Here is a 24,270-nt window from a genome sequence, read left to right on the forward strand (position 1 = left end):
TGAAATGCTCCTGGTGTAACTCCAGTAACTTATTTACATGCACTGAGGCACCAATGTAAATAGGTCTCAATCCTGCTCAGTGTCAGTGGCTCTGATACGCCTCCGTGGAACTGAAGATTCCAATGAGGCCTGTATGTGAGTCTAACTGTATGCAAAAGTAAACAAACAGTGGGCTGTAGCCCACTTTGGTCCGGTGACAGTAGCTTGTCTTTCCGTCAGCTAGGCCAGATGCTCTGTATCGCTCTGCTGAATCGATCCGGTCCTCAGATTCTCCGCTGAGTGCCTTTGGACCTTCTCAATCTGGCTACCATCTTTCAGGCTCTATCAGGTCAACTCACAAACGCGAGCAGTCTGGCGATTCGCAATAGCCGTTAGCCGCTGCCTCTCGGGACCCCCCCCCACAGATCCGCACAGGCAGGTAACGTGGTCCCAAGAGACCTAAAATGGCTGCTGCTGTCTCTTATATCCCCTACCCAGCATGCACTGCGTAATGGGTAGGTCACACACGGACTCCTGGGTAACAAGGCCAACCTTCAGAATCCAAACAGTCACTTCTTGTACAAGTCTTTAGGTCGTTCTGAGGTAAATGATACACAGGTGTGTTACCCATATTTGGCCACTAGATGGCCTTAGTGTGAAACCACAGTAATGTCCATATATCTCACATTAAAGCATGCATAATCACATCAATAAACCAGGATGTCAGCGCTACATAGATTTGCAACAGCTTGAGGGCTGCCCGTTTGAGACCCCTGGTTTAAGGTGAAAGGGCTGATTGACAGTTTCAGTCAAACTGCCTGTCTGTGTGCAGTATAGGAGAAAGAGTGTTACACCAGAAGCAGATATGACTTTTCCCACTTGATTTCTAAATATCCTTTGCAAATAAGCATTATTGTGTCCACCAATTTACTGATTGTAACTTGCTATGATTCTACCCAGAGGAAAAATAAATCCCCTACATAAATTATTCTGCATGTTTCCTGGAAAGTTCTAAAAATAAGGTACAAAAATCCTTAACTAAAACCTTGTATTTTGCTCTTTTAAAGTGCATAGTCATGCCTTCCATGTAACAGACACATTTTAGGAAATGCACATACCGGTCACTTCTCTTTTTCTCTCCCACTCTGAATCTCCCATGCATTAGTACTCATAATGCCTGTAACACTGAGCCTACAACAGCAACACACTGTGAAACCATTGTCAAGATGGTAACCCTGCTGAAAATCCAGTCTTTTTCTGTAAGTACTTGAACCGTATGGCAAAAATAATATTTCTTACAGGTAAAATGATCCATTTAAGATTTACATAAAGCTAGTAGCCTAGATCATTTGGTTTCTCAGTACAATCGTTTTGTAATGTATGTAACATCAGAGAACACAAGATACATACTCATGTAAAAAAGAATGCAAGGTTAAGGGTATGGGCTTCACCTTAGTACTATTTCGTTATTTTGGTATTAATAGTTTGTTCTACACATTTTGTACAACTGATTCTAACAGGCAAATCTCTTCTGATTGTTCATGAGTGCATTTGATCATGTTAGTTTACATGGTTTGCTATCACAAGATCATTGCACCCTGTTTTTATTTTCTTACCATCATCTGGGGCAATAACTCTGGGGGAGTCCTAGTAGATGATTGACTCAGCATCAGCATGCAATGCCAAGCTGCAGCAAGCAAGTCTAGCAGACTATTAGCATTCATTAATGATTAAGTAATGATTTATTAAAGTTTTTTTTTTTCTGGTCAGGGAGTCTCAGTTTTAAAATAAAAAAGAAGAAATGACTCCTTTTGTCTAGTTTGTTGTTTGAAGCGTAGAGTTTCACTGAAGGGTGGAAACTTAAATAAATGACTCTTTAGTTTTTTAAACTGAAAGTAATATAATCCCTCCGAGCAACGATATCAATGTTTAATAAATTTTTAATATATTTAATATTTATTCTCTGAAGTGACATGCAGCAGCCCACTAATTACTAACATTACTAAGTCTGCCTCTGTGTTACATTTTGGGCGTATTTACTAAAATCGGTGCACACAGAATCTGGTGCAGCTGTGCATAGTAACCAATCAGTTTCTAGCTTCAGCTTGTTCATTTAAGCTTTGACAATTAAACCTGCAAGTTGATTGGTTACTATGCACATCTGCACCAGATTTTGTGTGCACCAGTTTTAGTAAATCTCCACCCTTTGTAATACTGTAAAATTACTCTGGTGCAGACATAATTTAGAGTTTACATTTTGCTACAGATATATGCTATAAGGTTAAATACACTAAAATTGTACATTTTATATTGCTGATTACTTGACAATAGTAGCCTGAAACTAAAATCTAAATGCACTTTCTACCTTGATCGGTACTCCTGTTTGATATGTGACTGATCACTGTACTATGTCCCTTCTTCTCTGAGCCTACTCTCTGGCCACACTTTACCTCTGTATATACCCACTGCCTCCTATTCACCTCTATGTCCTCTCTTCAAAATTGTTTAGCCTTAGTACCACTATTCCCCCCCCAGCTGTTTCTCTTATCTGAGCTATTCCCACCACCATGCCCCCATTTCCCATCATTCACCGCATAGTTTTATAAACATTTATAAACTGTCCCCACCACTGTAACCATCTTAGGTAGTGCCATGAAAGGTGATAATACAACTTTTGGTATCAAAAGTATGTGCTGTATATGACATGCACTCCATGCCTTGCTGTACAGAGGATTTAAGCAAATACATGGTGAAATTATTAGAAGAGATGCGCCGAAGTCCAGGCAATTTTCTTTCCCTGTGTAGTGGAGTTGTGCCTGCACTGCATGGGTTAACTGCTCATTTTTTTCAAAGGAAGACATATATTTACCTGACCTGTCCATCCTCCCTGCACAAAACAGGTCTGGTACCCCTGCGCTCCAGAAATCTTGAAAATGGACTGTTCCTGATGTCAGCACACTCAGAGTACGCTCCATAAACAGGAACAGTCCACTGCTAGACCACGAGGGAGTGGGATTTCCAGAGGATTGGTGGATCAGGTAGGTATGCGCTCACCTCTAAAAAACATGAACATTTGACCCATGCAGTGCGAGCAGAGCCCCACAGCATTGGGAAAAAAGAAACTTGCCCAGAGCTGGGCTTTAAGTACGTATTTATTACTATTTAATCAATTGTCGACCCAGTCATTATGGACAACCATAGCCCTATAATGATATACTCCAAGACTACGGCAGGATATCTTATCCTGAATATCTTTAGTGTACAGTTTAAGTGTCATCCTGCTCTTGTGAATCATTATTAGTATTTAAGTGAGCAACTTAGTGAAAGTGAGTTTTTTGGGGAAGAATTGCTTAGGAAATGTAAGAATTTGCATAGGAAATGTAACTGCAGTCTGGAAGTGGTGTCCAGGTGCTGCAAGAATACTGCTGTCTTTTTTCGCTTGGTGTGTCTCTCTCATCTGCTAGTCAGCATCCAGGAATGAGCTCCATGCTCGCACTAGCAGCCCTGCCACTGACCCTCTTGAAAAGGGTTCTAACAGGCAAATCTCTTATGATTGTTCATGAGTGCATTTGATCTTTTTAGTTTACATGGTTTGCTATCACAACATCATTGCACCCTGTTTTTCTTTTCTTACCATCATCTGGGGCAATACCTCTGGGGGATCTTGGAGTCCTAGTAGATGATTGACTCAGCATCAGCATGGAATGCCAAGCTGTAGCAAGGAAATCTAGCAGACTATTAGCATTCATTAAAAAAGGTATTTACTTGTGCTAGACAAGTCTGCCCCTAATAAAGCCCTCCTGAAAAGACCTCCCAAACAGAGTCTCAGCATTGCTAGACTCTTTCATGCCTTGGGCATGATTGACTCCTGGAGGGAACTTAATCCCTCGACCCAGGACTACACCCACTATTCTGCTCCACATAGGACATATGCCCGTATTGACCATATCTTTCTGCATTCCTCTGACATCCACCATGCGCATCACGCTACTATAGTCGAGGTGCCTTGGTCGGACCATTCATTGGTTCTCCTGAAAATATTGGGCTGCCTCTCAATACTCCACAATGGCGGTTGAAGGAAGCATTGCTTTCCAATTCAGCTCATCGTTCTGCCCTTGAAATTGACCTCAAGGAATACTTTCACATTAATGATATTGAAGGCATATCCCCCGGGGTGCTATGGGGGGCACACAAAGCGGTAATGAGGGGCAAGTTTATACAACTTGCCTCGCGTCTTAAACGCGAAAAAGAAATCGACATTATTAACCTAGAGAAAAATTTCCGAGCATTAAGTAAAGCGCACAAGAAACATCCCACGGCCTCCTCCCTGGCTCTTTTGGATGCAGCCAAAATCGCCCTCAACACTGCCCTTACCTCTAGTGCTGAAAGGCATGCGCAATGGGTGCAGGGCAGATTTTATCTTAATTCGGACAAATTCGGCCCGCTCCTTGCGGTCGAAGCTGTCTCCTAAATTTAGAACCCAGGCCCTCCCTAAAATCAAATCTCTTTCTGGCTCCCTCACACAAAACCCAAAACATATTCTGAATGCGTTCCATGCATTCTACTCGAAGCTCTATTCTAGCCCAGACCCGGACAACACACAGTCATCTAAAACTTTCATGGATAACATTCCTCTCCCCAAGATATCGGAAGCACACCGATCAATGATGGAAGCCCCCATCTCAGAAGCTGAAATTAAAGCAGTCATTAAAACCCTCAAGAATGGCTCCGCCCCTGGACCAGATGGGTTCTCAACACCTTACTACAAGACCTTCTCTGAGGTTCTGTCCCCTTACCTGGCCCGGTTCTTCAATTCCCTGAACCGAGCGTCACCCTTGGACCCTGAAGCCAACTTAGCTTACATCTCAGTCATCCCAAAACCGGGTAAAGACCAGAGCCTGGTCAGCAATTACAGACCTATCTCGTTGATTAATAACGATTTAAAAATAATGACGAAAATTCTCTCGAACCGTTTGGGTTCTTTTATTGGAGCATATGTCCATAAGGACCAGGTTGGCTTCATCCCAGGGAGGCAGGGACCGGACCAGATAAGAAGAGCGGTAGATGTTATTTCTCTACTTAAATCAGGATGGGACGGGGGATCCTCACAGGAAGGCTTCCTCCTCTCTATAGATTTGCAAAAGGCTTTTGACACTATCACTTGGCCATACCTATTTGGCGTGCTAGAAAGATGGGGCTTTGGCCCGCACTTCATTCTTCTCCTGGAAGCCCTTTATTCCCAACCTAGGGCACGGATCAGACTCCAGGGCCACCTTTCGGAACCCTTTCTGATTCGGAAAGGTACTAGACAGGGATGCCCACTATCCCCCCTCCTCTTCGCCATTGGCATTTAAACCTTAGCTATTTCCATTAGGAGCCACCCAGACATTCAGGGAGTTAAATGCGGAAAAGCAACACATAAATGCGCTTTGTTTGCGGACGATGCCCTCCTCTTTATAACCTCTCCCCTTACCTCGACTCCTAACATCCTCCAACTCCTCCAAAAATTTGGTGTGGTATCCGGGTTGCAAGTTAATATGGCCAAATCGACAGCCCTCAATGTTTCTGTTCCCTCAGACCTTGTAAACAGGCTCAAGGAGCACTTCCCATTCTCCTGGAGCACTTCTTCCATTACCTATTTAGGGGTCCAGCTCACGCCCACCATCGAACATTTATACAAACATAACTACCCGCCCATGTTTAAGAAACTTAAACAGGACCTTGAGCAATGGTCCCTCCACAAGCTGCCATGGATAGGGAGGGTCAATGCCATTAAGATGACTCTCCTCCCTAGACTATTGTACCTCTTCCGATCACTACCGATACCGGTCCCCAAATCCCACATCCAAACCCTACAGTCAGCGATCATTAGATTTACTTGGGGCAAGTCTAACCACAGACTCCCTAAGACAACGCTATTTAGACCTAGACGGAAGGGCGGTCTTGGGTTACCTAACCTTTGGTGGTACTACCAGGCAGCACAACTCTGCCAGATTTCTAACGTATATTCGAGAGGTCCAAAGCCTGAATGGCTGGAAATGGAAAGACAAGCTATCCCTAAGCACACTATTGATTTCCTGATGTGGCGCCCCCCGAAATCTAGACCCCCGATCATGGCCCCTACCCTCTCCCATTCCTTCGCTCTATGCGACACGGTTTATAAAGCCAACATTCTCACCTCAGAGTGGCGACCCCTTACGTATCTCTTCAATAACCCCTCATTCCCACCTGGGATGGATATTAGGGCATTCCAGTGGTGGATAGACAAAGGCCTTTATAGAATAGGGCACTTTCTCAATCCGTCTGGGCCACTCAAACTTGGGCACTGCATCTCTAAACTGGAGATGCCGGACTCAGAAAGATTTAGGTTCCGCCAAATAGCCCATTTCTTACACACTCTGACTTCCCATCATCCCCTCCCCCTTTCTGTTTCCCCGTATGAACTTTGGTGCTCGTCAGCCATGGACGTGAGGGGGGGCATCTCTCTGATTTACTCTGCTTTGGCCGATCCAAAGGAAAAAGCGCAATACATGCTGAGCTGGGAGCGCGATCTCGATATTGAGTGGGATTTGGACACTTGGCACTCCCGTTTCTCTAGTGCCTTCAGGGGGATCCTTAACATTTCTCTGATGGAGGCAGACGTCAAAGTCTTCACTCGCTGGTACCAGGTCCCGACCCGTCTAGCCAAATTTTACCCCCAATCCTCACCCCTATGTTTTAGGGGCTGCGGCCATCTAGGGTCGCTCCTCCATATCCTGTGGGAGTGCAGGATCAGAAACTTCTGGAACAAGACCTTTGGCCTTATTCGTAGAGTCACTGGTCTCGCTATTCCGCAATCCTCAGCAATTGCCCTCCTAAATCAATCGATACCCCTAACCACTAAACATAGCCGAGTCCTGATCCACTTTTTCTTCATTGGTGCTAAAATGACGATAGCCAGGTCTTGGAAGTCCCCCAGGGTCTCCTTCCCATTACTTAAGCAAAAAATTACTTGGATTATGTTCAACGAAAAAACTTCTCATTCAATTTTGGACAAAATAGACAAATTTAAGCGGGTGTGGGAACCTTGGGCCAACTTTGTTGGGATCCTTATATAAGACCAGACTCAGGGCTCGGTTCATGCTTAGCTCCCAGTTCCAATTTGTATAACGGTTTCCATGGACTCTCCTTGGCCCAGGCACCCCTCTCTGTACACCTATCTCACTCTCTTTTTTCCCCTCTCTCTTTCCTATTCTTTCCTATCTTTCTCTCGTCTACATCATCTCCTTCTTCAAGCCCAGATGGACTGGGTTTAGGGGAATTTTAGGACTCAGGACACGTCATAGCAGTTTTGTTTTTTCTCTCCTTGTAGCCTTAGACTCACTAGCTATGCACTATTGGTCTCACCACTCCTGGGCCTTTTCCTCATACGTTGTCTGAAACTATGTTAGCAGTTGGGACTCTCCGAGGCCCACACCTAGTTCATTGTACGTTCTCTTGATCTATTACTTAACCCAGTCATTTTTCGCTACTGTTAGGCAAGAAGTCCTCCAGTTACATTGGCAGGATAGGGGGGTTTCGAGACCCCGGCACAGCGTGCTCCCAGTTGGGGTGTCGGGGCCTTGGTCTTCCTAGAGGTTGTTTCCGCCTGCTCATATGTCTTTTGTTGCCTTTAGTTGGACTATTTTCTGTTGCCTGGAGGATTTTATTCTCTTTCTTTTTGATATTTGCTCAGAACACTGAATATTACACATTAGATGGTCTTTATATTCTCAGACTTGGAGCCTCTTCCTCATCGGGAAGGGTCTCTATCTCGTTTTTTGTCTTTCTTTGTTTTTTTTTTTTGTTTTCTGAGCCATCATTCCTGTCTTGCATTACCTTTATAGTAATCCCCTGCGCGGGAGATAAGTCTATGTTTTATTTGCTATACTTCAATAAAAAAAAAAAAAAAAGAAAAAAAAAAGGTATTTACTCAGGGTATTCACTAGCAGATACAACTGTAATTCTACTATTTTACAAAACCCTGGTTCAACCACATCTATGCAACTTTGTAACTCTTTTGTCTTTATGACCCTTCCTTTTATGTACATAAGCCATTGGGGAAAACCTTCATCAATCCAGTCACATACTATATACCTGGGGTCAGCAACCAGTAGATCATGGACAGGTGACTGGTAGATTGCGATCTAGGCTTGCTGACCTGCCATCCCAGAGCAACAAACAGAGTGCAATGCAGAGGGACTACTTGTAAAGTTGGAACTGTAGTAAGTAGGAAGCAAGAGTTGTATAAGCTGATACCTCCTCTGTAATGCATGCGGAATGATACCAACTGCACTCCACCTCTTATCCTGGCTAGCGGCCTGCAGAGTGTTGCCAGCAGCAGGAAAGAAGAGATCTTCAGTTAGTGTGATGCAATACACTGGACAAATTAGTATAGGGCTGTTTTCACACTGATGCTCTGTGGTTTACCCACACTGCAAGTGCAGTACTGTGTGCCTGCAGCTTTCCTGTGGGTTTGCTGTGCTTAGCCATAGACCTTTACTATATCCTGTGGGCTTGATGCGCTTTCAGAAAATGCACCACACCATGATATAATAGAAGTATATGGCAAAGCATAGCTAACCCAGCAAAGTCACAGATGCAATGCACTGCACCCACAGTGCAGGTAAATTGCAGCATATCAGTGTGAAAGCAGGCCTTATATGGAGCCCCATAATTAAGATGTGCTTTTATTACCCCTCCCCCAACTGCACCCCCTTTAGCTGCAGTGGGCAGGGTTGTACACATGTCGCAGCCACAGCCAGAGTTATACACCTTGTCATGGTTCGTGGGTGTAGCCTCTGCCAAGCATGACCTATTCAAGTGAATGAGGCCACTCTACAAGTGCACTGCAACCTGGTGCTGTACAGCAAACAAGGGGTTAAAGCAGGCATCATTGTGTGGCTTTCTCCCCACCTGTTTTAACCCCTTGGACCTCGCAATAGCATGCAGTTGAAGGGTGCTTGCAGAGTGGCCCCATTTACCTAAATGAGTCATGATTGGCAGGCGGTAGCACCCACCAAAATCAGCAGGGGGCTTAATTCTAGCTGTGGCATGTGTACACCTTTGGCTGCTGCCTCAGCAGCTAAGGGGGGTAGGGACTGGGGGCAGTCAAACCGTGACTTCACTGCAGGGTTTTGCTACCCCTCAACTTTATGTGTGAATGAGCCCTAAAGGTGCCACTGCCAAATGCAACTAAAGGCTCATTCACAAGTTCAGCAGGCACTGTTGCTCCTCTGAAAAGCAATTCAAGTGTGTTTGACAGGTGATGAAGAGGCTATGTTGCCTCCTGCCTACCTGATTTAAACCTATGATTGCAGTGCAATGCACACATTTGCAACATGGTAGTATGGCAATTAGAGGTTTAAATCAGGTGTAAGGAGGTGAAACTGTGCCCGATGATCTTTGATTTTTCCCATGTTGTTCAGGTAGATCTCCACCTCTTTAAGGTTGCCTACCCCTGCTGTATACAGTATCTTTAATTTAGGCATTAAATGAGGACTTCCTATATTATGCAATGTGGCAGCAGGCTTCTTTGGCTCTGGCTTTTGATTGACTGGCAGTAAGAGCCAGCCAATCAGAGGCCATCATGAGGTACAGTAGGGTAAGATGCAATTATAACAAATGGAAAATGGAAAAAACTCAGAAAACAGGCATACTAACATTGTATTGCACTTCAAGCTATGATGGATATCTAATAATGCAGTACACTGTTTAGTAGCCCTAGCTGAATTCTATAACATTAGATCTTACAACTTCTTTATATGTCATAAAATTATCTATGTATAATTATACTTACCTCTGATATTATATCTGTGTTCTTTGTCCCACACTAATGCTGCATACACATGATCGGACTTTTCAACGGACAAGGTCCGGCGGACCGGAATCTGTCCGACAATTTGATCGTGTGTGGGCTTCAGCAGACTTTTCTTTCCCAAAAGTCAGACGGACCTAGAAATAAAACATGTTTCAAATCTTTCCGATGGACTCGAGTCCGGTCAAAAAATCCGGTCGTCTGTGTGCTGGTCCGACGGACTAAAAACAATGCTAGGGCAGCTATTGGCTACTGGCTATGAACTTCCTTATTCTAGTCCGGTCGTACGTCATCACGTTCGACTTTTGGAGTGATCTCCACTGCAAAGTCGGGCAGATAGTCCGCCGGACCAAGTCCGTCGAAAGGTCTGATCGTGTGTACGTGGTATAATGGTTTTGTTTTTCACTGTTTGCAGTAATCCCATCCACCAAGCACCCTTCTAAAATATATACAGTTGGAGTGTGTATCAATAACACAAGATACCTGAAAGCTCCTGAGCACTTGTGGTTATATTGTGTACTCAAATTAGAAGCTCCGTTTAACAGACCCGTTGAAAGCAAAAGCAGGAGGACCAGAATTATGGGGCCAAGCCTTACTACAGGGGGGTACCAGTCAGTGTTGGTAGTCTGTGCCTCCAGAGCTTGAAAGCTCACTAGATTAGTGTTAATCAGTGTGGAGAAGTATCAGAAAGCAGAGCCCAAAACAAAGACCAGAGCCCTTGAGTGCCCACATACCAACAAAAATACACTAATGCAAGATAGACCTGACACAAGCAATGTGTGTGTGAGCATGTCAAGACATGAGCCAGCTCAGTTCATTATCATCATTGAAGTGAAATGGTATCAAAGACACAATGGTGGTGGTGTTACTGTTACCTTATTCTTCAAATTAGTCAGGAATATTTGGACAGCCCTCTATTGTGCTATGTATATTTTCTTTTACAGAATATAGTAGCCTTGACTGCACAGTAGACTCTGTGGGGGTTATTTACTAAAACTGGAGAGTGGACAATCTGGTCCATGTAACTCTGCATGGAAACCAATGACATTAGAAGCTGATTGGCTACCATGCACAGCTGCACCAGATTCTGAGTGCACCAGTTTTAGTAATTTCACACCAGTGTGAGGGACCTTGCAGCAGTAGTGTGTAATTTGTCAAATTAGGAGGGAATGCAGTGCAGTGCATTATGCCAAATTAATAAATTAATAATACTCTATGCTACCAAATCTTTACCTCATTCTTTAAATATATACAAATATGTGCTTGATTTTAATAGCAATAATAAACAAAATTGTCCAGTATATCCAGTGCTTCACTAACTCTACAGTATATGCTAGGTAATAATAAACACACAAAACAATAAATCTTGCCTGATATGCTCTACTCCCAAACACATAAATCTACATGTGCCTGAAATTATATATTTAATATATAAATATATATTAAATAAAACTTAAAAAAATCAAGACTATAAATAAACAGTTTATTAATATAATTTTCAAGCATTTTTGTGCAACATTGAATGAATAAATGCAATACGTATTCACCCCTGTGTATTTCACATACAATAGTGCCACTGCCAACAATGATTCTCAATCCACTTGTGCCAATGACCTCTGTGCTTCTCCCTAGACAGCTCATTAACCAGACCTCTGTTAACAAAACAAAGGGTCTGGTATGAATTTTTGGGGAGACCCTACAACTTTATTTTTGTGATTCTCATTTAAAATATTTTTAAATGTTACTTTTAATGTAGTACATCCTACAGATGTGCTGCTTCCCAGAAGCACACTCCAGGCATGCTATTTAACTCCTTTCTGCCTGGCCTATAGTAAAATGACAGCTGGGTGGGACATTCGCCCTTCTGGGTGGATGTCATATGACATCCTCCCCAGGACATGCCTCATGAGTTCCCCCACAGGCCATGCTGTGGCATGATCTGTCACCCGCTGTGTCCACCTGACACAGCGGATGACATATCAGTGTACCAGCCCACTGTGGGTACCATGTGATTGCTGTGACCAATCACAGCATATCACATGACAATTGTGCACAATGGATGGCTTCCATTCATGCCATTGATTGTGTACTATTGTGTTGATCTCTGTGATTGGACACAGTGATCACATGGCACAAAGGCCATTCAGGGCCCATCTGTACCAGGTGATTAGCTTTGGCCAATTACAGTTAATCACAATAGTAAATACTAAATAATACATTTCATTCTGAAAAAAATGTTTGCCTATAACAGTGGAATCTAATATCATAGTGTGTAAAAAAAAGAAAAACGATTATGATCACAGCCCCAAAGAAGCACAGTGCTACTATGGTAAAAAAAAATCGTAAAAAAAGAAAACAAAAATGTTTAAAAAAATTGAAAAAAACAAAAAAAATATATATATATATTTTTACATACTGTCACAAGTTAGTGTCACTGATCACCCCCACACCAGTTATATGATGATGCTGAACAGCAATAGTGACAGTATCTAAAAATAAAATAAAATAAATTCTGACAAAAATATTTTTTTCATTTCTTAATTTTCCTAAAAATTGTGAGAAAAAAATGTACAATTTCAAAAAACTTGCCAGGCCACTTACTAAATACCTTGGACTGTCTACTTTACAAAAAGGGTTGATTTGGGGGACACTATACTGTATATACCATTTTTGTGGATTCTATAATTTCCAACAGACTTCAAATTTGGGTTATTTTCACCAAAGAAATGTAGCAGTAAACACATTGGTCTAAGTTTAGGAAAAAATTATTATGTATTTTCAAAATTTTATAATAGAAATAAAAAAAAACTGTTGTCCTGCCCCAGGGAACATGTATCAATGCAAAAAAAAGTTTTAAAAAGGGCGGTTTTTTCGGAGGCAGTGATTTTAATAATGCTTAAAGTGAAACAATAAAAGTGTAATATTCCTTTAAATTTCATACCTGGGGGTCCATAGTATGCCTCTAAAGGGGTGCATGTTTCCCGTGTTTAGAACAGTCTGACAGCAACATGGCATTTCTAAAGGAAAAAGGTAATTCAAAACTACTCGTGGCTATAATGAATTGTCGGTCCGCAATACACATAAAAGTTAATTGATAAAAACGGCATGGGGATTTCCATACAGGAGAACTCCGAACCAAAACTAAAAAAAAAAATGCATGGGGTCCCCCCAAATTCCACACCAGGCCCTTCAAGTGGCATATGTTTCACGTGTTCTAAACACGGGAAACATATGCCACTTTACAGGCATACAATAGACACCCCCCAGGTATGAAATTTAAAGCAATATTACACTTTTATTGTTTCACTTTAAGCATTATTAAAATCACTGCTCCCAAAAAAAGCAGTTTTTAAAACTTTTTTTTGCATTGATAAATGTCCCCTGGGGCAGGACCCAGGTTTCCAAACACTTTTTATGACAATAACTTGCATATAAGCCTTTAAAATTAGCACTTTTGATTTCTCATGTTTGTGTCCCATAGACTTTAACGGTGTTCGCGTGTTCAAACTAATTTTTTACCTGTTTGCATGTTCTGGTGCGAACCAAACCGGGGGGTGTTAGGCCCATCCCTATTAACCATTCTCAACCTAACAACTCACTTTGAATTCATGTTCATGGAAAAAGATAATTCCCTACCAAAAATTCATTCTTTTTGGGCACCGAGGATTTATTACTCAAAATTTACCTTATCTTTGAATGTTATCTGTTCAGTAACCTTTATTTATTATACTATACATGTCTGTACCTTAAAGAGAGTGCATTATGCAGATATTTTCCCTAGGAGGGTCTTTTTATGGCCTTGAGCCATGTCTTAGTGATGATGAACTGGGCCATGTTTCGCATTACCTTTTTGTTTTTTGTTTTTTATCTATGTTTTGACTTTGCCGACTCTTTATTATGAAGATTTTGCTTGAGGGAAACTTATAGCTGGCATATATCTTGCTTTATGATCCCTCCCTTTAAAAAGCTAATATATGCTACTCTATTTTTCTACACTACGCCTGTACAACATGTAACTGATTGTAAATTTGCCATAGCACTAAAATGTTTTTCTTTTTCTAAACTTTTCTAGAAAATTAAAGTTAAAAAAATACATTGCTGTTGCACCTGTACTGATACAGATGTGAATCTCTCACTTACTCTCCTGATCTCCTGAGGGGATACAGTTTTTTTTCTAGTAAGCCGTACCCTATGTGTTTCATTGGACCCATGGGACCTCCTCAGACACTGGGCCAAATTCTTGACTGTGTTGCCTGCCTGGCTTAATGAGCCACAGTGATTGATAGTCTTGGTTTTATATAAAATATGTTCCTGTATCTAGAAAGGCTGCAAGCAAATTGCTGAATAGTCTAATTTTATTGTTGACCAGGTCAGAAAATTCAATTACTGTGTGCTGGAAAATACAGCATACATTCAGTTTTTCTTAATTTAGGTATAACTGGCTTCATAATTAAGTTCTATTACAATGCATACATTTAATATCATCACAAATGAAACAAACTCTCACTTAATGTTTTGGACGTAAATCTGGGAAGCAAAGATATACATTAAAGCGGTAGTAAACCCGCAATTCTTTTTTTTTTTTTTTAAACCTGCAAAGCAAAAGGCATAATGAGCTAGTATGCACCGCATACTAGCTCATTATGAAATACTTACCTTAGAACGAGGCCCCGACATCTGGCCCGATCCACGCCGAGGGAGCTGACATGCTCCCTCTGCGTTTCTTCCGGGTATTGCGGCTCCGGCGCTGTGAATGGCCGGAGCCGCGATATTGTCACTCCCGCGCATGCGCGCGGGAGATTTCATTACGGCCAGCGGGCCACTGCCGGATTTTCAGGCCGAGTATCCCCTTGTGCGCATGCGCCGCTGCAGTCAGCGGCGCATACCGAGGGGAATATCTCCTAAACCGTACAGGTTTAGGAGATATTTTTTTACCTACAGGTAAACCTTAATATAGGCTTTCCAGTAGGTAAAAATTAAAAATTCGAGTATACAACCACTTTAAGGAAATAGCTGCAAAACTGAAGATTGACAGGTGTAGGCTTTTCCATTCAAGTTGTTCAATTTGCACTGGACAGTAGTAGAAGCCAGAATACAACTGTTTCCTTCGTGCATTCTGTTATTAGATGTTGATATACCTCTAAAACTGTTTCTATTAACACCGTCATGAACATCACTAAGCTTTATCAGGTTACTCCATTCCATCATTGAAGGAAACAGAATAGCCACATGGTAATTTAGGAGTTCCCGCAGAAAAGACATGGAACATTTAATAACAGAAAATTCTTTATGTGTTGATGTATAACAGGCTGTTTGGATAGGTCCTAAAAACTAGGCAAAAAAAATTGTGAACGCAAGTTTACAGCACACACCATAAGTGGAAGAAATTGTACAACAGGGTTCCTGAACATGAAAACAGCATCAAATGTAAAAAAAAATTGCTTGTTTTAGTGGCAGTATTTAAAAGAAAGCCTGAAGCCTTACTTCAAAGTTTACTAATTCTTAATAAAGAGCATTAACCAATTCAGCCCCGAAAGGATTTACCCCCTTCCTGACCAAGCCCTTTTTTGTGATATGGCACTGCGTCGCTTTAACTGACAATTGCGCGGTCGTGCGATGTTGAACCCAAACAAGATTGACGTCCTTTTTTCCCACAAATAGAGATTTCTTTTTGTGGTATTATGCGGTTTTTATTTTTTGCACTATAAACATAAAAAGATCGACAATTTTGAAAAAAAAGCAATATTTTTTACTTTTTGCTATAATAAATAAACTTCCACAGTTTAGGCCAGTATGTATTATTCTACAATTTTTTGGTAAAAAAAATCCCAATAAGCGTATATTGATTGGTTTGTGCAAAAGTTTTCGCATCTACAAAATAGGGGATAGATTTATGCCATTTTTATTAATATTTTTTTTTATTAGTAATGACGGTGATATGCCATTTTTATCATGATTGCGACTCTGCGGTGGACAGATCGGACACTTTTGACACTATTTTGGGACCATTGGCATTTATACAGCAATCAGAGCTATAAAAATGCACTGATTACTGTATAAATGTCAGTGGCAGGGAAGGGGTTAAACACGAGGGGGCAATCAAGGGGTTAATTGTGTTCCCTCAGCATGTTCTAACTGTAGGGCGGAGCAGTAGATGCATGTCATGTTGCTCGGCAGAACAGGGGGATGCCTTGTTTACATAGGCATCTCCCCGCTCTGCCTCTCCATGCCATGATCGCGGGCCACCGGCAAATATCAAGTCCGCAGCACCTGCTAGCCGCGGATGATGCAGCGACGTATGGGTACACAGTTTTGCACACCCGTGCCACTTTGCAGACATATATCGGCGTGAGCCGGTCGGCAAGTGGTTAAAATGTAAGCATAGGAGTAGAAAGCAATAGCATAGCTACAGCCTTGCTTGGGAGTCAGAGGGGGGTCCCATTAGGGTAAATTGGACATAAAAAATATGTGCATGTAAAGATAACATAGATTCAGTACAGTCGTTGATGTAGTGGGGTCACAGTCTCCCTGGATCTCTCTCTGCAGAAAGCAACTGCACAGACCAATTCACCTCCTGATCTGGAAGAAGATATATTTGTCCTCATTGCTTTTTGTACAGTGCAACCACTCTAAAATTAACCTCAGTCTTCCTGAGGTTTTATAAAGTCCCAGAGTGTCTCCTCAGCTAAAAACTGACAAAATCAGCTGAGGTATGTACTTCTGTTAAAAAAATGTATGTAAAAGTGTGCAAGAGCACATATAATTATGTCATTATATAGTACAATTATGATGATGATTATTAGTTTTTATTATTGCTGCTACTACTAGTCTTTTTTAAAAAATAACTAGACTATAACATTCAGCATTCATTTATTGTGCTGGTGTGATGGGTGGCAGGGTTTAGCGCTTACACCCAGACCATGAGTTATTATACTGCTTTAAAAAAAAAAAAAATTGGCTCACACAAAGGGTGGGAGGCAAGCATACATCCTCCCTCCTGAAGAATACCCAGCCACATGCCCTCAATATGGAGGTACCTTTCCAGGAGGAGTCCTTGTTGATGTTGCGGAGGACAAGGACCTCTATACCACAGCCCTGGCCCAGTCATTTTAGATTGTCTGCAGATGGGGGGCCTACCTGAATCTACCAGCCCCTTTAACAATAAGGGGGCACCCAGAAAATGGTACCCTTGTGTAAATGAGTAACAGGTACATATTCATAAACAAAGAAGTAAAGTGCAAATAAAAACAAATACACAAGTTTTAACAAGCCCTTTAATTAGACAAAAAAAAAGGACGCAATGTACACCTACCAATATGGTCCAAATATGGTCAATAATAACACCTGGAAGACCCCATAACTTTGTAAATACCAGCTGTCGTCCACTTGCTTCATGCTATTTTTTGACAACTCTTTGCCTGTTATCCCAGAAAATGTGCATTTTGATTTGACAGATTCAGCTCTAATTGATTTCAGTGGGGTCCGGCTTCAGCATCCAAACTTCTTCGAGGTTCACCAAACCTCCATTCCCAGATGATGCCTTTTATGGGGAAATGCATTGGGAAGAGACAGGAGCTGTGATGCACCACGTTCCAAAACTGCCACTGTGCCCTGCAGTTGGATGTTCTCTCTAAAACTTAATTATACACTTTTTATCTGTAAGTGCAATAGTTTTATTTTAATTAAGGACCAAAAAACACTTTAGTGCTGACACTATAGTGATTAACTGTCATATACCGGGTTAAAAAAATAAGTTTTGAAAGATACTTATTCCTGGAGGTAATTTTAATTTGTAGAAAATGGGTGACACTGTGGTGCTGGCAAGGCTGCTTTCATATATGGGCCGGAAATCAACAATCTGTAAAATAGGAAGGGAAGAAAGTACCAAACTGGCATAGTGTAGCACAATTTATTAAGTAAAATACCATATAAAACAAATGGAACTCACAAGCGGGTGAGGGGGAGAGAGAAGATGACAGTATGGTATATCCAGAAATTGGATGTCCATCCAAAGACGATGCGTCTAGCTAGGAGTAGTGAGAGGAGTTGTCAGTCCAACTGCTGTGTGAGCCATTCGGGACATGTTTCGGAAGCTTAACCATGCCTCCTTCATCAGCCTCAATGACATCCGATTTCTGGATATACCTTCAGAGCCTCACAAGGCAGCCTGACCAGGTCTCCCAACACTGACTCCAGGCTCATCTTACTCCCCACCACACCTGGCTTTCTTCTCCACCAAGGACTACCACACAGATCCCAGTTCATTACAATCCACTGTGGACTGTCATCCTCTCTTTCCCCCTCACCCGCTTGTGAAGGGGAGAGAGTCCACAGTGGATTGTTATGAGGTCACTGAGCATCGTAAACTGTGCTTCAGTTTATGAATGGAGAGGAGCCACTATCTCTTGTTCATTCATCTTCAGTGCCACTGAGGCTGCAGAGAAAAGGACTGGGGAATCTCTGTCCTCAGTCCTTTTTCCTCTCTCAAAAGGGAGATGTCAGGAGTCTGTTAAAACCCCTGATATCTTACTAAAGCCACCCCCCAACAGGGCTAATAAAAACAAATAATTGTAATAAGTAAATACTGAAAGGGTTAAATTGTAAAAATAACAATTTTTTTTATAAACACACCCCCCCCCCCCCAAAAAAAAAGAAGCATTGTAAAAAATAGAATTGTAAAAAAAATATATATATAAAAACTACTGACACGGTCCACACATCATTAATTCCGCATATTAGTTCCACTGTCACATGACATAAAAAAATTATTGGTAATCGGTATCAGTGATTACTTGAAAAAAATTATCGGTACTTGTACTCGGTCTTAAAAAGGTCATATGACACAGCCTGAGTACAAAGGAGAGCTGATTCTCGGTTTTCTCGGTTTTCTGCGAGCTCTGACACGTGTATGGAGGCTGGGATGCTGACCATTGGGCATATGCTCCTTCTCTGAGGAGTGCTGTTGTGAGAACAAGATTAGGCTGTTCACATCATACCACCTTATCTATGCTTGTCATGACCTCCTAAAATTTCTAAATCTTGACTATCTTGTAAGAGGTTCATTTTTCTTTGCGCACTGGTCTATGTATCTTTCATCAAACCCTGTTTGAGTCTAACCCAGGGCAGTTTATCTCATCTATAATCAATGATACTGATCCCTAGTAATATATTGATTGTTCTGACAGTTCTTGGCTACTTATCTTTCATCTAGGGATTCCTTATGTTAAGATTAGTAACATGTATTGTCACAGTTGACAATGCAAGGCTGCTGGTGGCCTTCAGAATTTTTTTGCAATGGGGCCTCTTTGACTGTAGTTAAACACCTTTTTTAAATATATGCTATATGTGTAGAAAGGTTACTAAGATTAGGGGATGGTAGTCATTTCATTTAGAGTTTGTGTAAAGTTTATTTCCTCGGAAACTGAATTAATTGACTCTTTACTATGTGTTGATACACTGAATGCTGACTCCATTTGCATGTGAAGTTATACCTTGCTAGGGAATTTGCACCAAAGCTTAGTGAATGAAGCAAAGCTATGCTTAGTTCCATCATTCAGCCATGTGCAAGCAAACATAATGTTTGTTTTTTGTTTTTTAACAATAGTGTTTATTCGTATTTCAATAGCAAACATGATGTTTTATTATTTTGCTTGCATGTGATTGGGTAATCTTTGCAAACATTGTCAGATTCCCTGGAAAAGTGCAACTTCCCTTGCAAAGTTAACAGCCTATTTGCTTTTAGTAAATCAACCCCTATTGAAAGGCTGCTACAACCTGACTTACAACAAGTTAATACTACCTGTCTGTCATTAACTGCTTAAGGACCACCTCCTGCATATATACATCGGCAGAATGGCACGGCTGGGCACAATCACGTACTTGTACGTGGCTCTTTAAGTGCCCAGCAGTGGGTCGGGAGAGCGCCACCGGCGGCGCTCTCCCGACACGGTCCTGAGCTCCGTGACCGTGGCCGTGAGACCAGTGGACCCGATCGCCGCTGGTGTCCCGCGATCGGGTCACAGAGCTAGAGAACGAGGAGAGGTCTGTGTAAACAAACCTCTCCCCGTGCTTTCTACTGTGGCTGTCAGTGATCGTCTGTTCCCTGTTATAGGGAAAGACGATCAGTGACGTCACATGCCAGGCCATGCCCCCTACAATAAAAAAAACACATAACGTCACACATAACCCCTCCTCGCCCCCTAGTGGTTAACTCCTTCACTGTCAGTGTCATTTACACAGAAATTAGTGCATTTAAATAGCACTGATTGCTGTATAAATGACAATGGTCCCAAAAATGTGTCAAAAATGTCCGATGTGTCCACCATAATGTCGCAGTCACAATAAAAATCACTGATTGCCGCCATTACTAGTAAAAAAAAATATTAATAAAAATGCTATAAAACTATCCCCTATTTTGTAAACACTATAACTTTTGCGCAAACCAATCAATAATCGCTAATTGCGTTTTTTTTTACCAAAAATATGTAGAATACATATCGGCCTAAACTGAGGAAAAAAATGTTTTTATATATATTTTTTGGGGATATTTATTATAGCAAAAATTTAAAAATATTGAATTTTTTCAAAATTGTCGCTCTATTTTTGTTTATAGCGCAAAAAATTAAAAACGCAGAGGTGATCAAATACCACCAAAAGAAAGCTCTATTTGTGGGAAAAAAGGACGCCAATTTTGTTTGTCCTTTGGCTTCAAATTGGTCGGGGCTTAAGTGGTTAAGGATGTACTCCCTATATATTACACCTATACTAACCTGTTCCGGCATTCTCCGTTCCACACTCCCAGACATACACACACACAGAGCCCTGCGGGGAGCAATGTAGACTGAGGTCAAAACACAGATACAGAATAATGCATCACTCATCTCTTTTATTTCCTGGTCCAGTATCTTAAATACAATATATTATCATGATATGACCGGGTAATGTTTACCACATTGAACCAATAGAAAAATGTCCACCCATTGCTTGTCATTAAAAGCAAACCCCCTTTCATAGAATTGTTTGTCACTCTTAATAACACCTGTTAGTAAGTAATACACATCTTCTGCAGAAAGTATATATTTGTGGATTATTGTACAATATTAAAGTTAGTTCCAAATATGTCCCAGACATATTTATCAGTATTTATGATTATATTCTGTAAACATATTCCAGGCGCTTTGCCAAACTATCGATGATTATCTTTTCTCATGCTAGAAAGCCAATGTTTAACCACTTCCAGACCGCCCACTGCATATATACTTACTATACCTGTATGTGATTTTGTGCACAAGGTCTGAGGAATGCATGCACGCTGCCACCGACCAGATGTCGCTGTGATTGGACACAAAGGAAGCCGATCAGCGGGTTTGGTGGCCGCAATAGCCATCGGCCACCCACGGTCATTCAGAGGAAAGGCAGAACGGTGGTCTACGTATGTAAACAAGGCAGACTGCAGTTCTGCGAGGGAGGAAAATGAGAGCTTGTGTTTCTGCTAAGCAGAAACATGGATCTCTGTTTTTCTCCAGTCACAGAATTCCCCCCACCGTTAGAAAGCACTCCCAAGGATCACACCTAACCCTTCAATCACCCCTGATGTTAACCTCTTCCCTGCCAGTGTAATTTATATAGTAACAGTGTATTTTTTTAGCAAAGATTACTGTATTGGTGTCATTGGACCTCAAAAAGTGTCAGTGTCAAATTTGTCGCTGCAATGTCGCATGCCCACTAAAAATCGCTGATCGCCACCATTACTAGTAAAAACAATTAAAAAAATAAAAAGTTCATAAAAATATCCCATAGTTTGTAAACACTATAACTTTTGCGCAATCCAATCAATGCACGCTTATTGGGAATTTTTTTACCAAAAATATGTAGCAGAATACATATTGGCCTAAATAGATGAATAAATTCGATTTTTTTTAATTGGATGTGCTTTATAGCAGAAAGTAAAAAATATTGTTGTTTTATTTTTCAAAATAGTCTTTTTTTGCTTTTAGCGCAAAAAATTAAACCCGCAGACGTGATCAAATACCACCAAAAGAAAGCTTAATTTTGGAAAAAAGGACATTAATTTTATTTGGGTACAGCATCACACGACCGCACAATTTTTAGTTAAAGTAATGTACTGCCATATCGCAAAAAAAATGGCCTGGTCAGGAAGGGGGTAAAACCTTACAGGGCTGAAGTGGTAAAATAAGCACTCTAAATGAAGTTATAGCCAAGGAAAAACTGAAGCCAATGTTTAACGGACACATCCTTACACCTATGCGTGGCCGATTGCAAAGCAGATACAGAAAGGAAAGGTGTCTCAAATCTCGTATGGCAGGTTATATGTTAATTATCGGTATTCCAATATTAAAGATGAATATTGTTGTGCATTGTATACCATTACATAATAATACATAATATACAATGTTGTACCATTAAAGTGGTTGAGCTATCTTACAGGAACTGGAAGCATCCAAGTACTATACCATCATTGTCAATGCAATCCCAGATTCTCCAAACAATAAGCAAACTGCCTTTGTAATGAATTAACTACACATAGGTTAGACAACTTATTCCTAGACTGTAAATAAAAAACAGAGATAAGATTGCAGGTCTGAATTGCCTTTCATTAGTACTGTCAAAACATCAAGTCAAGGTTGTTACAATGGAAACAAAATATGCAAGTGAGTGAATAAAGCTCTTATTTTCAAGCAAAACCCCTTTTGCTCAGTGCCAGGAAACTTGTCTGCTCCACTTGCCTGCTCCACCATGTTTTCAGCACCCTTGCCCCTTATAGTTTACTGTATAAAGGGCACCAGCAATACTTTGAGAAAGAGATGTGCTAAGCGAAACATGTCAGAGTAAGCCCTTGTACACACGGTCAGACATTCCGACAACCAAATCCGTCGGATTTTGTCAGACGGATTTTGTCCGATGGATTTTGTCCGAAACTGTTGCATACACACGGTTGGACAAAGTTGTCAGAAAATGCGATCGCACTTAACGTGATGACGTTATTTCGTTAGGACGGGACTACATTCAGGCTAGTAGCCAATAGTTTTGGTCTAGGAATTTGATCTGAGCATGCGTGGCACTTTGTCCGATTGGAATTCTCTACACATTATCGGACAAAGTCCGATCGGATCATGTTGTCGGAAAATTTTATAGCCCAGCTGGAAAACTTGGTCCGTCGGATACTCAGACGGAAACAGTCCGATGGAGCCCACACACTGTCAGATTATCCGACAACACGGTCCTATCGAACATTGTCCATCGGAATGTCCGACCGTGTGTACAAGGGCTAAAACTTTTGTTTATGTATGTATATATATATGCAGTATTTTTAGAATAAATTACTTACTTAGTCAACCTACCCCAGAAAAAAAAGTCAATGAGCCAGGTAGGATTTCTACAGTTGATCACAATTGTTCCTTAGAAAAGGTCTGTGAATTATTTAGCATAGGCATAGTGGATATAAATGCCTTTTTTTTCATTGGGTAATCTTGGGTAGCCCAGGACAAATATCCATTGAGACCTCTTTAGTAGTCATGTCTTTTGATAATTTATTTGTGTTATGATGAGTACCTGATACGTTTATCCACTTGTAATGTGTACTATTAGAAGGTAAAAAAAAAGAACTGTACTCTATTATTAGTATAATATATGCTTAATATTTTACCCTTAAATTGGTTGTAAAGGCTAAAGTTCTTTTTTACCTTAATGCATTCTCTCCATTAATGTAATGCCGCGTACACATACGATCAGAAATTCGGCCAGCAAAAGACTGTGAGTGTATGCTCCATTGGATATTTGCTGGCCAAATTCCCACCAGCAAAAATTTGAGGGCAGGTTCTCAATTTTTCTGACAAAAAAAAGTTTTGATCGGAAATCCAGATCGTCTGTAGCAATTATGATGCGCAAAATTCCTACGCATGCTCAGGAAACAATTTGACGCATGCTTGGAAGCATTGAACTTTATTTTCTCGGCCCGTCGTAGTGTTTTATGTCACTGCGTTCTTGACAGTCAAAAGTTCAGCAAACGTTTGTGTGACCATGTGTATGCAAGCCAAGTTTGAGTGGAATTCTGTTGGAAAAACCATCATAGCTTTTTCTGATGAGAATTTCCGATCGTGTGTACATGGCATAAGGAAACCTTTTAGGTTCAGCCCCCCCCCACCCCAATACTTACCTGAGCCTGGTCTCGATCCAGCATTATACCGACAAGCAGCAACATTGCTCTCTCTCTCTCTTTCCCCCCTCACTGGCCATCCCTGCTGCTATCAATCAAGTCTAGTGGTGAAGAATGGGGGTGGGGCTGAGCTGCACTGTATGTGTCAATAGATGCACATAGTGCTGCTCAGGGTAAAGTCCACATGAGCTTGCTAGGGGGGTAAGAGGAAAGCAGAAGGAAAGGCAGGAGGAGCCAGGAGCACTAGCTGGGGACCCCAGAAGAGGAGGATTGGAGCTAC

The 24,270-nt window shown here is 41.3% G+C and overlaps 1 protein-coding gene across 1 annotated transcript in view; it reads left to right on the forward strand.

Moving 5' to 3' along the window:
- Positions 1-1,122: 1,122 nt before the first annotated feature.
- TFEC (transcription factor EC) overlaps positions 1,123-24,270 on the forward strand; it is a 135,916-nt gene continuing 112,768 nt past the window's right edge. The window contains exon 1 of the mRNA XM_077473283.1: positions 1,123-1,238. Coding sequence (XP_077329409.1) covers positions 1,206-1,238 — 33 coding nt within the window. The 5' untranslated portion in view covers positions 1,123-1,205. The remainder of the gene's footprint in view (positions 1,239-24,270) is intronic.

Source organism: Lithobates pipiens, unplaced genomic scaffold (assembly GCF_037356315.1).
Source record: "Lithobates pipiens isolate NorthernLeopardFrog02 unplaced genomic scaffold, aLitPip1_a1.2 Scaffold_8, whole genome shotgun sequence".
Lineage (NCBI taxonomy): Eukaryota > Metazoa > Chordata > Amphibia > Anura > Ranidae > Lithobates > Lithobates pipiens.